The sequence below is a fragment of the Trichosurus vulpecula genome, chromosome 5, assembly GCF_011100635.1.
Source record: "Trichosurus vulpecula isolate mTriVul1 chromosome 5, mTriVul1.pri, whole genome shotgun sequence".
NCBI classification, from domain to species: domain Eukaryota; kingdom Metazoa; phylum Chordata; class Mammalia; order Diprotodontia; family Phalangeridae; genus Trichosurus; species Trichosurus vulpecula.
The window spans coordinates 208,657,489-208,671,366 of record NC_050577.1 but is presented as its reverse complement, the minus strand read 5'-3'; the positions used below and the strand labels follow the sequence as shown (position 1 = coordinate 208,671,366).

General features: G+C 38.2%; 1 protein-coding gene across 2 annotated transcripts in view; it reads right to left on the bottom strand.

Moving 5' to 3' along the window:
- Positions 1-13,878, bottom strand: part of FBH1 (F-box DNA helicase 1) — a 106,089-nt gene that overhangs the window by 90,017 nt on the left and 2,194 nt on the right. For both annotated transcript variants that reach the window (XM_036759304.1, XM_036759305.1), the window contains exon 2: positions 2,982-3,140. In XM_036759304.1, coding sequence (XP_036615199.1) covers positions 2,982-3,140 — 159 coding nt within the window. The remainder of the gene's footprint in view (positions 1-2,981; positions 3,141-13,878) is intronic.

Here is a 13,878-nt window from a genome sequence, read left to right as displayed (position 1 = left end):
AAAACCAAGAATCACCTACTCAGCAAAACTGAGTATCATGCTCCAAGGCAAAATATGGAATTTCAATAAAAAGAGGACTTTCAAGCTTTCTCAGTGAAAAGACCAGAGCTGAATAGAAAATCTGACTTTCAAACACAAGAATCAAGAGAAGCATGAAAAGGTAAACAAGAAAGAGAAATCACAAGGGACTTAATAAAGTTGAACTGTTCTGTTTACATTCCTACATGGAAAGATGATGTGTGTAATTCATGAGACCTCAGTATTAGGGTAGCTGAAGAGAATATACATATACATATATACATGTATATATGTATATGTATATATGTATATAGACACATGGCACAGGGTGAGTTGAGTATGAAGGGATATCAAAAAAAAATCAAATTCAGGGATGAGAGGACTATATTGAGAGAGGGAAAAAGGGAAAGATAGAATGAGGTAAATTATCTCACATAAAAGTGGCAAGAAGCAGTTCATTGGAAAGAAAGAGGGGGAATGAGTGAATCTTGCTCTCATCAGATCTGACTTAAGGAGGGAATAACATACACACTGAATTGGGTATCTTACCCCACAGGAAAGCAGGGGGAAGGGGATAAAAAAGGGGGGACAATAGATGGGAGGGCAGATAGGGGGAGGAGGTAATCAAAAGCAAACACTTTCAAAAAGGGACAGCATCAAGGGAGAAAATTGAATAAAGGGGGATAGGATAGAAGGGAGCAAAATATAGTTAGTCTTTCACAACATAAGTATTGTGGAAGGGTTCTGCATAATGATACATGTGTGGCCTATGTTGAATTGCTTGCCTTCTGAGGGAGGGTGGATGGGGAGGGAAGAGGGGAAAGAATTTGGAACTCAAAGTCTTAAAAGCAGATGTTAAAAAAAAAAGTTATTTTTGCATGCAATTGGGAAATAAAATATACAAGCAACAGGGCATAGAAATCTATCTTGCCCTACAAGAAAGTAAGGAAAAAGGGGATGGGGGGAGTGGGGTGACAGAAGGGAGTGCTGACTGGGGAACAGGACAATCAGAATATATGTCATCTTGGAGTGGGGGGGAGGGTAGAAATGGGGAGAAAATTTGTAACTCAAAATCTTGTGGAAATCAACGCTGAAAACTAAAAATATTAAGTAAGTGATAAAATTTTAAAAAAAGGAAAAAAAGAAAAAAAATATATAAAAAGAATAAAATGAAGCTGTATGCTGTACAATGATATTAACCAATCTTAGCCCCAGAAAAGAGATGAGAAAATGTATTTCTTTCCTTTCAATACAGAACTAGGAGACAATGAGTATGGACTGTCACATATAATATCAGACAAGGTTGTTGTCCTAGTTAGTTTGGCTTAAGTGTTTTTTTTCTTGTCATTACTCTGCTATAAAAACAAAAGATGTCAGATAAAAAAATTAAAATTGCTCTTCCTGGGGAAAGGAAATGGACTTCCAATTAGATGTGTTCTTTAAACATGGTTTGGAGAATGTTTAAATAAAAACTTTATAAGGAGAAGAATAATTATTAAATCAATCAAAACTGTCTCTAGTACAACTTGAAAGAAAATTGTGGTTTAGAATTGATGCGTCTCTAGTCAAAAACTAATTAGTGATATTTTCTTCCACTTAGGAAATTTAATTCAACAAATATTCACTAGTATCCCAAACTGCAATAGACACTAAAGAGGATAATATATATCCTCATACTTGTGATTATTATTTTAAAAAGAGTAATCTGGCATATGTATAGGTGTGTGTATTCATACTTAACACATACATGTACATATGTATATCATATGTATGTCTGTACATTATACTTGTTATTACAGATGAAAAAATTTAGAATCAAAGAAGGGCTTGCCCAAGGTCACACAGTAAAGAAGAGACAAGATTCAAACTGAGGTGTCTTTCCATTATGCCACATGGTTGAGACTAGCAGAAAATCAAAGCTGGATAATTGAGTAAGGCCAGGTTATTATTGCCAGGATGAGGAATGACTCTCGAACAATGAAGCAACATGATGAAATTATTATTTTAAGAAGATTAATCTGGCTTCAACATACAGAATAGACTGAAAGTGAAATAGAAAAGGTTGCTGATAACAGCAGGGAGGTCATCACAATAGGCTAACCATGAGGTTATATGGGCCTAAACTAAATTAAATTAGTTTCTGTGTGAATGAAGAAAAACACTGTGGAAGAATGGATTATACTTGATGACCCGGCAGATAAAGGAGATGAAAGAGTATGATAATTGTAAACTTTATACAATTTGATGTCATAGTTATAATGATAGGATTCCAACATGGAGTCACTTAGGCTAAGTAATCCTAATGCCAATAAAGGAAGTGACCTTGAGAACTTCTCTACCACATCTGGATCTGATTAAGAATGCCCCTCTCGGGGCAGCTAGGTGGCGCAATGAGTAGAGCACCGGCCCTGGAGTCAGGAGGACCTGAGTTCAAATAGGAACTCAGACACCTGACACATCTACTAGCTGTGTGACCTTGGGCAAGTCACTTAACCCCCAATTGCCCTGCTCCCCCCCAAAAAAAAGAATGCCCCTCTCATATCTGACACAAATTACTTGTTTCCAACCAAGCCTATTCTTAATTTTACCACCTGAACCCCAACTCTGGGCATGTTTCTTCCCTAACATGTATCCCTCCCTCCCTTATGCTAAGTGAATTTCTTATATCCATCATGACAAATGTTTATACTGCCATATAGTATGTGCATATGCTTTGTCTGCTTCATAATCATAAAATCCTGGTTTGTATCAGCTCCCTGAATACCAATTTCCTGTAAATTCCTGAACTTATGTCTTGCTGTAACTCAATTTTTTTTTAAATTTTTGCTATGAGGCCAAATAAAGCAAAGTATTCTAGAGTTTCAGCCTGGAAGAATGGTCAAACTGATGTGTATTCTCCTGTCTCATTAAAATTAAATTAGATTTTATTACATCCTCTTTTAGTTTTTAAAGTATAACTATACCTCTGTTTCCTTTTCCTCGTTTAGGATAGAGTCTCCAGTTCAGATCTCTACTTGTCCACCTTCGATTTAAGGGCTGGGTCAGAGAAAGCGAGCCTTCCCTGCTTTGTGCCAAGTGTCGGCAGTCAATGGCTGTGAGTTGTGTCCGCTTAAACTGTTTCACTGAGAACAAAAAGAAAGAAAGAATGGTACATTTATTAGTTATCACTGACTCAGCAAGCTAGCCAGGAAAAACAATTAAATCTCAGTTATCCAACAGCTAATTACCCAGGTTTGTCTTGGCCCCTTTCTTCCTCCTTCCCAGGTACCCATCTTTTGACCATTTGGTTTCTAAGCGTCACTGCCCTAGCACTTCAAGAAAGAGAGGAGAGACGGCAAGATAAAGACAGCTGACTTTGTCATTTATGGTTATAATATTACTGGTAAATAACATCTTGGTCCTACAGCTAAAATGTATTCTCCTATTTTTCCCTTGTTAAATTCCTGTCTTCTTAAAAAATAACGAGTTAAATTAATCTCTCACAGCTCTAGACCTCTGATCCTCTGAACAAATAATTCTATAAACACTAATCCTGTCTGCCAGGATATGCAATGTTCCACATCCATTGTTCCCTCCCTCTGCAAAGAAAGGTGGATGCATTTCTCATTTCTTTTTAGAGCCAAATTTGGTCATTACAATTACATAGCATTCATTTGCTTTTTTTGTTCTTTCCATTTACATCAGTGGTTCTTACCTGGGCTCTGTAGGAATTTTTTAAAATTATATATACTTTTGGAAGCAACTGGGGTTAAGTGACTTGCCCAGGGTTACGCTTAATTTTATTTTGATAACTGCTTTTCAGTAACTGATTTCCTTTGCAATCCTATGTATTTTATTTTACACATTTAAAAAACATTCTCAGAAGGGATCCATAGCTTTTACCAGAGTGCCAAAGGAGGCCCATGACACACAAAACTCTAAGAATTCCTGACTTATGGTTTCCTAACCATCTTTTAAAGCCCAAACCAAATGTCACCTCTTTGATAAAACCTTTCCCAACTATAACATTTTCCATCGAGACTCCACAAAATGCTTTGTTTACAACTCTGTAATGTACTTATCATGTATTATTTTGTAGTCATGTTATTTGTGTATGTGTCATATTATTCTACTAGACTGTAAGTTCCATAAGAGCTGGAACCACCTTTAGTGTAACTTTGCTTCTCTCTCAATATTTAACATAATACTCTGTACAAAGCATAATTTACTAAATGTTTGTTGGATTGAATTAAATTAGGGTTAGCTTTTAGCCAAAATGAATTTTTTTAACTGTTCTTGGATTTTCTTTATCTACTTTATTTTCATTACCATAAAACCAATAGTTGATAAGTATTGAAAATGAACCAACTCACAATCATCTTTATATAACTTCCCCAGATCCTTCTATATTATCAAAAGCAGGAGTAATGAACAAGACTGTGTAGACTCTAAATCAAATAAAAGGTAGAGCTATATCTTATGTTTCTTTGCATTTTCACAGACTAACACAGTACCTTGTACAAAGTACTCAATAAGTACTTGTTTATTGAATGATGAGCTTTGAAGAGCACACACTGCTAAGTACAGAGGTTTCACCAGAGTGCCAAAGTGATCCAAAACACAAAAAAAGGTTAAGAAATGTAAGTCATAGCTCAGTTTGGTTGTGGAAAGGGGCAGAAAAGGAATTTCTGTGTAAGAAAAACTAATCAAATCCACTTGTGACTAAAGTTTCTCCAATAAGATGTAAAGAGTAGCACAGACTGCCTAAAAGATCAGAAAGAGCTGTTTGAGGATAAAGAAATGGCTAAGGATGTGATACTGTGGTCCTAACTCATTTGCATATAATGGTGGGTTTTGGGGTTTTTTTTAAGTGTTAGAAGTTAGGGCAGCTAGGTGGCACAGTGGCCCCAGCTGTGAAGTCAGGAGGATTTGAGTTCAAATCCGCCTCAGACACTACCTGTGTGACTGGGCGAGTCACTTAACCCCAATTGCCTCCAGGTGTTATTACTGATAAAGAGGCAAATCAAATAACTGCTTGTGGACTATGGGAAGATTACTGTTGGGTTTGTCTGACAAAAAGGCAGATTTTGTTGAGTTTTACCTCATAAGAAAAAGAGGAATCATTAACCCCCAGGATATGAAGCAATGGAAGTGAAAAAGCCAGCTGCAAAAAGGCCGAATTAAGGCAGATGTCAGAAAAACATCAGCTGTTTTTCTGGGAGCCTGCTGAATGGTTGAGAGCCACTGCTTTACAGGCTGTTTGTCCTTCATTCTCGAAGAGGACCATGACATCAGGGAAATGATGTCATGATTTGCAGTTGACTTTGATTTGAGGGAGGGCTGTGCAAGGTCATCCATCACCAGCCTTTCTCCTCCAGAGTCATCTGGATCCAGTGGCCTGATTTTCACCAGGATGACTTGAGATGGCCCAGGATGCATTGGGAGATCCTTAGTCCTTTCTGGCTAAGGTCTTTTCAGGTTCTCACTTTGACTGAGGTAACACCCATTCAGTGAATAGGCCTCTTTAAGAAGTTAATCAAGAGATGGCCCCTTTAATCAAAACCCAAATACTCCTAATACTGCTTTACAGGCTGACTGAAGCAAAGGTTGGAGCAGGTGCTGAGAAGCTCCCTGGACAGGAGTTAAAAGTTGGCAGCAGTTTGAGCTATTACCCTCTAGCTCCATCTACAGTTTAAGAGCTGAAACCGAAACAAAGGAGGAATGGCAAGCTGTGAAGCTGCCTTACCATAAGAAGTTTCAAAATGGGTGAGGGATTGGCTGAGCATGTCTACACTGTCCAGACAGCAAAACTAAGGAGTTTTGCTGTGAACCTTCCTTTTCCGTTTAAAAAAAAAAAAGGTTGAGATATGATTAAATAAAATGGAATCATATTGAGTAATAGGCTGGCTAGGCTTGTCTCCATCGCTCAGTCAACCTGAGGAACTCTGCAATTCTCTAGCTTAAGGAAACTGTATGTCACTACAATAGCAAGTCTTCCTCAGGACCCTGTGATTATGCATTAAAAATCTGTCACTGCTTCATTAACTCAACAACAGAAGAAGACCAAATATGACTAATAGAAGAGAAGAAAACCAGAAAAGGAGCAGCCAACAGAGAAGTGGCTTTGTGTAGTATAAATTGTTCCTAAAGCAACCAAAGATATCGAGGCCTGCGGTAGTAGAGTTTTGTTAACCCCAATATATGAATTTTCCTACTCATGTACCTCCCTGCTAGGTTTCTAAAAATGCACACCCTCTCAACCTCCAAGGAGAGAAATATTACATGAATTGGGCAGTGTGACCCAAGTTTATGAGTGTATTTAATGTTTCTGTGCTTGCTTTATGTTAATTGACTATAGTGTTATTATGCTTATTTTTCCTTATCCTTAAATAAGTTTTATTTTTAACCATGGTGTCACAGTTGACTATGTAAATGAGCAATTCTTTAGCTTAAGCTTAAATTCTCTAAACTACATATCATTACAATAGTATAACATTTGGTCAGCACCCTGGTTAAAGGAGACTGAGCTAAAGGAGTTTGTCACTACTTCATTAACTCAAGAGCAAGCGGTACAAATACGCTGAAGTGGCAAATGATGTGGCTCTCTGTCCTTCATTGTCAAAGAGGACCACTACATCAGCATTTGCAAGTGAATTGGATTTAAGTGAGGGAGAGCAGTGCAAAGGGCCTCTGGGGCCATGAGGGTCCAGCGGCAAGATCTAGATCAGGATGACTGGGGATGGCCCCCAGTGAATATTGTATCTTTCCCACAAAAAGGCTACATTAGAACTTGGAAGGAGTTCAAGTTGTAGCCATGTACTTTTCTCTGGCAACCCTAGATGTGCTGGTGTGAGGGAAGCCTCCGGGGCTATAAAAGATATACAGAGTAAACAAAGAGAAGACATGCTAGTTAAATAAAAGAGCAGTAAGTAGTACAGTGGAGAGAGTGCCAGGCCTGGAATCAGAAAGACTTCATGAGTTCGAATCTAGTCTCAGCTGCTTACTAGCTGTGTGACTCTGGGCGAGTCACTTATTTCTGTTTGTCTCAGTTTCTTCATCTGTAAAATGAGCTGGAGAAGAAAATGGCAATCCGCTCCAGTATCTTTGCCAAGAAAACCCCAAATGAAGTCACAAAAGAGTTGGACGCAACTGAAACAACTGAGCAACAAAAGTTAAATAAAAGGGAATTTAGGGAGGGAGTGTGCCAGCAGTTGAAAAGGCTTTGTGTAGAAGATGATGCTGAAGTGAGGGATTTTATGAAGTGAAGGTGACAAAAGTACATTTGAGGTATGAGAGAACCTTTGCAAAAGCATGGAAATGGGAGGTAGAGTACCAGGCAGGAAGAATGGAAAGAAGGCCAGTTTGGTTGGACTACAGAATGCGGGAAAGGAAATAATATGTAATATGGGTAGGAAGGTGGGTTAGGACCGTTTATATGTGATCTTAGATATAAACATAGAGCAACTGGAGTTTATCAAGTGGTAGAGCAACATGGTCGGATGGAAAATCACATCTGCAGCTGTGTGAATGACAGCTAATAAAGAGAAGAGATGAAGGCCTAAACTAGGGTGGTGGTGATAGGAATAGAAGATAAACTTGAGAGATGTTAAAGATATAGAAATTACAAGATTTGTAAACTGATTAAATACGTAAGGGTAAAGAGAAGTCAAAGATAATAGTAAGCTTGAAAATTTGAGATAGGATGGTGGTACCCTCAGAAGAACTGAGGAAATCTGGAAGAAGGTAATATACTCCTACCGGGAGTTGGCTTTGTCCACTGGTGTGACCCTGACAGGGCCCAACCAGATAGTGAAGGCCGAGATTCAATTCCTGGTGACTTCAGGACCTGAAGCATAGTGGGTACCTCTGCCCCATCTTTGTCACTGTGGGCAGGCACTTTTTGGGAACTGGCTGTGTGGGGAAGGCAAGCCAGGACACGAGGCAGGGGAAATAATAAGTTGTCTTGGAGGTATTCAGTTTGATAAGTCTATCAGACATCCAACCTGAAATATCTAATGTGCAGTTGAGAATGTGGGATTAGATTTCAGGGACTGAGCCTGGAGCTAGATGTGTAGAACTGGGAGTTATCTTCAAAGAAACGACATCAAGTCAAGAAGACTGCTGAAGTGAATACAATGACCTTTGGCAAATTTGGGGATCTATTAGATTTTCTCAAAGTGAAACACAGTTCTATTTAAATACTCGCATGCACAATCTAAATTCACGTTTGTTTTTCCACATTGAAAGTAAACTTCTTTAAAGTCTCATGTGTGTGGTTTGTTTTTATCTGTAAACATTATAAGGATTTAATGTATTTTTTCTGTAGGACTTCTTGCAAGGATAGTGACATGAAAAGTGCCAAGCGAAGTCCAGTTCCCATGAAAAATACCCAAGTAAAGATGAAAAAGACTCCAGATAAAAGAAATATTCAATAAAATCAGCAAACTTGTCCATTCAGCCCTGAACTACAAAAGAAGATTCTATGAGTATTCTGACTGGGTGTGCACCAGGGCAGCATGAAGATACTTTGGTATCTGGAAAGGCCTAAAGTCAATGGGATCTCAACCCAAGCCTGCTGGAGTCAGAGAAGGGAATAATGTCAGCTCCTAGTAGGTAACTGTTAAGAGGATGGCAGAGGTACTCAGAATCACATTTAGCACAGTGCCTAGCAAGTAGTAGGCACTTAATAAGTGTTCATTAAATGACATGCAATATGGGGCCCTTAGAGAGAACAAGTGTAATCTCTGATATCCATCTAAGCTGCATCAGGGAACAAAGCCAGTTCCCAAAAAGTGCCTGCCCACAGTGACAAAGATGGGGCAAAGGTAGCCAGTATGTCTCCGGTCCTGAAGTCACCAAGAATTAAATCTTGGCCTCCAATATCCGGTTGGGCCCTGTCAGGGTCACACCAGCGGACAAAGCCAACTCCTGGTAGGAGCATATAAAAAAGGAAATCATCGGTATTTCTATATATTGCCAACCAAGTACAGGAGCAAGAGCTAAAAAGAGAAATTCCATTTAGAATAACTAGGGGAGTCTACCTGCCAAGAAAAACCTAGAAACTCTATGAATACAATTACAAAACACTTTTTATACAAATAAAGTTAGATCTAAATACCTGGAGAAATATTAATTGTTCATGGGTAAGCCAAGAAAATATAATAAAAATGATAATTCTACCTAAATTTAGTGTCATGCCAATTAAATTACCAAAAAAATATTTTATAGAGCAACAAAGTAATAATTCATCTATAAGAACAAATGATCAAGAATACCAAGGGAATTAATGAAAAAAAATGTGAAAGAAGGTAGCCTAGCCATATCAGATCTCAAACTGTAATACAAAGAGGTAATATTCAAAATGATCTGCTACTGGCTAAGAAATAGAGTAGTGGATCAGTGGAATACATTAGGTATACAATAAATGACCATAATAATGTTTGATATACCCAAAGATCCAAGTTTTGGGGACAAGAACTAACTATTTGACAAAAACTGCTGGGAAAACTGGAAAGCAGTTTGGCAGAAGCTAAGTACAAACCAACATCTTCCACCACATATGAAGATAAGGTCAAAATGGGTACATGATTTCAACATATAGCAAAGGATAAGGGAAGAATTATGACCAAACAAAACCTAAAGAGCATTACAATATGTAAAATGGATAATTTAGATTATATTAAATTTTAAAAGTTTTGCACAAAACCAATGCAGCCAAGATTAGAAGAAAAGCAGGAAACTGAGGAAAAAATTTTATGGCCAAGTTTTTCTGCTCAAGGCCTCATTTCTCAAATATCTAGAGAACTGAGTCAAATTTATAATGAGTCATTTCCCTAATTAATAGTCAAAGGCTATGAACAGGCAGTTTTCAGAAGAAATCAGAGCTATGTATAGTGATATGAAAAAGGCTTCTAAATTATTATTGATTAGGAAAATGTAAATTAAAACAATAGTGAGGTACTATCTCACACCTACCAGATTGGCTAAGACGATAGAAAAGGAAAATGACAAATGTTGGAGGGGATATGGAAACGTTGGGACACAAATGCACTACTGATAGAATTCCGGACTGATCCAACTATTTTGGAAAGCAATTTGGAACCATGCCCAAAGTGCTATAAAACTGCATACCCTTTTCCCCAGCAATACTACTACTAGGTCAATATCCCAGAGACCAAAAAAAAAAAAATGAAAAGGACCTATATTTACAAAAATATTTATAGCAGCTCTCTTTGTGGTAGCAAAGAACTGGAAATTGAGGGGATGTCCATCAACTGGGGAATGGCTAAACAAGGTGTCGTATGATTTTGATGGAATTTTGATGGAATGTTGTAGTATAATAAATGATGAGCAGGATGGTTTCAGAAAAATATGGTAAGACTTATATGAACTAATGCAAAGTGAAGGGACTAGAACCAGGAGAACGCTGTACACAGTAACTACAATATTGTAGTATGATCAACTGCGAATGACTTAGCTCTTCTCAGCAATACAATCATCCAACACAATGTCAAAGGAATCATGATGAAAAATGCTATCCATCTCCAGAGAAAGAATCTATGGAGTCTGAATGCACATCGAAGCATATTTTTCTCAATTATTGTTCTTGGGTTTTTGGTCTGTTTTCTTTTACAACATGGGTAATATGGAAATATTTTGTATGAATGCCACATGTATTGTTTAGTCGTTTCAGTGGTGTCCATCTCTTTGTGACCTCGTTTGGGGTTTTCTTGGCAAAGATACTGAAGTAGTTTACCATTTCCATGTCCAGTTCATTTTACAGATGTGAAAACCAAGGCAAACAATTAATTGACTTGCCCAGTGTCTAAGGTCAGGTTTGAACTCATGTCCTCCTGACTGGCACTCTAGAGATGGCACTCTATCCACTGAGCCACTTAGCTGCTACTGCACATGTACAATCTTTATCAAATTGCTTGCTTTCTCAAGAAGGTGGGAGGGAAGGGAGAGAATTTGAAAATTTTTAAAAACTTATCTTAAAAATTGTTCTAACATGTAATTGAGGGAAGTTTTTTTTAAAAGAAAAAAATATACCTTTAAAAGAATGTTTAAAACTCCTTCACAAACCCTGTGCACAATTTACTGCTCTTTGACCATACCCTATGCTTTCCTGCCTTTGATCATTCTGTTTCCTAGAATGATATGCCTTCCTTCCCACTCACCTTCCTCAAAAAAAACCCCAAAAACCTCAACTTAGACTTTCAAATTCCTAGCCCAACCTTCAAGACCCAACTCAAATTTGACTAACATGAACCCTTCCCTGAACCCACAAGCAAAAAGCATTCTCTCCCTCTTATAAATTTCCAAAGCACTTTGTACTTTTCACTGAACTTTCGAATTCTACCTTCCACTAGTTATTTGTATGCACGTCTTCTTTTTTTTAAACTAGATTATAAACTGCTTGAAGGCATGACCTATATAGAATAATAAAGTTATAAAATGTTAAAAGTAGAACGGACTTTAAGAGATCAACTTTAAATCCTTTTACACATAAGAAAAATGTGTCCCAAAGCACTTAAGTGACCTAACAATGTCACCTGGCCAGTAACTGTCAGATCCAGGTCTAGAACTCTGATTTTCATGCCCCTTTGTTCAGAATTTTACCATGTTGTTTTATTAGTAGTGGTGAACATGCTATGGTGCATCAGAAGGTAGTCTCAATGCCAAGAAGACCTCCACTCAAGTCCCATCACTAACACACACTGGCCACATAGCTTTAGATAAGTCATTTATCCTTTTGGTATGCTGGGCAATCCTCTAAGACTCTAAGCTGCAGAGAATGTATTGATAGATGGTGTTTTCTCATCTGGGAATGCTTTATATCAATGAAATCAGAAATTGTCTTTAATTCCTCAAACCAATGTTTCTGCTAGCAATAATAATACAAATTCACAGTTACATAACATTATAAAGTTTTATTCATCTTTGCATCTCTCCTAGTGCTGAGAAGAGTAACTTACTCATAGCTGATGCTCACAAAATATTAAATTGACATGAATCAACACATTTGCATAAATTAATTTAACAGATTAGCAAGCTGTCCTAGAAAGCAGAAAACAGTTCATTAAGGATATACACATGTCAACAAAATTTTAATGGGAGAGGAAGGGGATGGAGGCTTTAGGAGGCTTGAATCTGGAGCACAAGGAAATATTGCTCAAGGAGGGCCAGGGTTAGATCAGATGTCAAAGGGTGGGGCTTCTAAGTATGATGAAGAAACAACAGAAGACATGTGAGGATGGAGACTGATAAAAAACTATCTTTATGGAAGCTCTGTGGCACAATGGAAGAATCAGACTGGAATATTCGATTCCCAACTCCGCCACCATGATCTTAGCCAAGCCATTTCCCCTCTTACTTTGTCTACAAAATGAGAAGATTAGGTTGCTGTTGTTCAGCTGTTTCTGACTCCCCGTGACCCTATTTGGGGTTTTCTTGGCAAAGATACTACAAAAGATTGCCATTTCCTTCACCAACTCATTTTACAGCTGAGGAACTGAAGCCAACAAGGTTCAGTGACTTGCCTAGGGTCACACAATTAGTATCTGAGACCAGTTTTGAAATCAGGAAGACTATTTTCCTGACTTCAGTTTATCTAGCTGCCAAAAAATTTATGACCTCAAAAGTCCCATCTACAAAGCCCCTATGATTACCTACTTTACAGTGGCTCCTTAAAAAATGGCAGTAATAGTAATAACCTATTTACTTACACATGCACTATCTTATTTGTTCCTCATAAACCTGTGAGGTAAACAGGGCAGGTTATAATTTTCCCCTTTTCTACACATAAAGTCTAAGAGAGAAGTAATACTACCACCATGACACACAGCGAGTTGTTGGTAAAGCCTAGGTCTCCTAGCTCAGTACTCTCTCATTACGCCCACACCAATTCTTCCTCAATTATCACCTCTATACAGGTAATAGCCACCATTTTATATAGCACTTAAAGATTTGTACATTTTATTTCATGTGATCCTCACAACCACCCTACAAGGTTGGTGTAATCATTATCCCCATTTTGCAGATGAGGAAACTAAGGGTCAGACCAAGTGACTTGAGCAGGGTCACAAAGTTTATAAATTATCAAGGGTGCAAGTTGAACTCGATCTTCCCTACTCCAAATCCAACTCATACTCCCTTTACCACCGAGCAGCGATCCCTGAGTCTACGTCATCCAGCCACAGCTTCTCTCCTGAGCATCATCAACTACCTCTTGGACATTTTGAACTAGATGCTTCATAGGCATGTTGAACTCAGCATACATAAAAAAGAACTCATTATCTTGCCCCTCCCCCTAATCTCATCCTTCTTACAAACTTCCAATTCCAGTAGATACTCTATCCATCATCATTCCAGCACCCAGGTTCCCTCACTCCCTCAACCCATGTAGCTAATCAGTTGCCAAGTCTTCTTCACAATACCTCCTGGATAAGTTCCCAATTTTCTACTTATACAGCCACCACTCTAGTTCAAGTTCTCCCCGCCTCTATGCTAAATTACCGCAAAAACCACCATTAAAGTCTCCCTGCCTCAATTCTCTCCCCATTCTAATCCATTCTTCAAACAGCTACCAAAGTGATTTTTCCTAAAATGCAGGTCTGCCTGTATCACCCCACCCCTCAACTCAATAAACCTTCTGGATCAAATAACGACTCCTTTTGGCATTTAAACATCTTCTCAATCTAGCCCTTCCTACCTTTTCACACATTACTTCCCTACATACGTTCTACATTCCAGCTATACTGGCCTTTTTGTATTGTCTCCCATGCCTAGAATGCTCTCCCTCCTCACTTCAAACTTTTAGTATATACCTTCCTTCAAGACTCAGCTCAATTGCCACCTTCTGCCAAAAGGCTTTTCCTC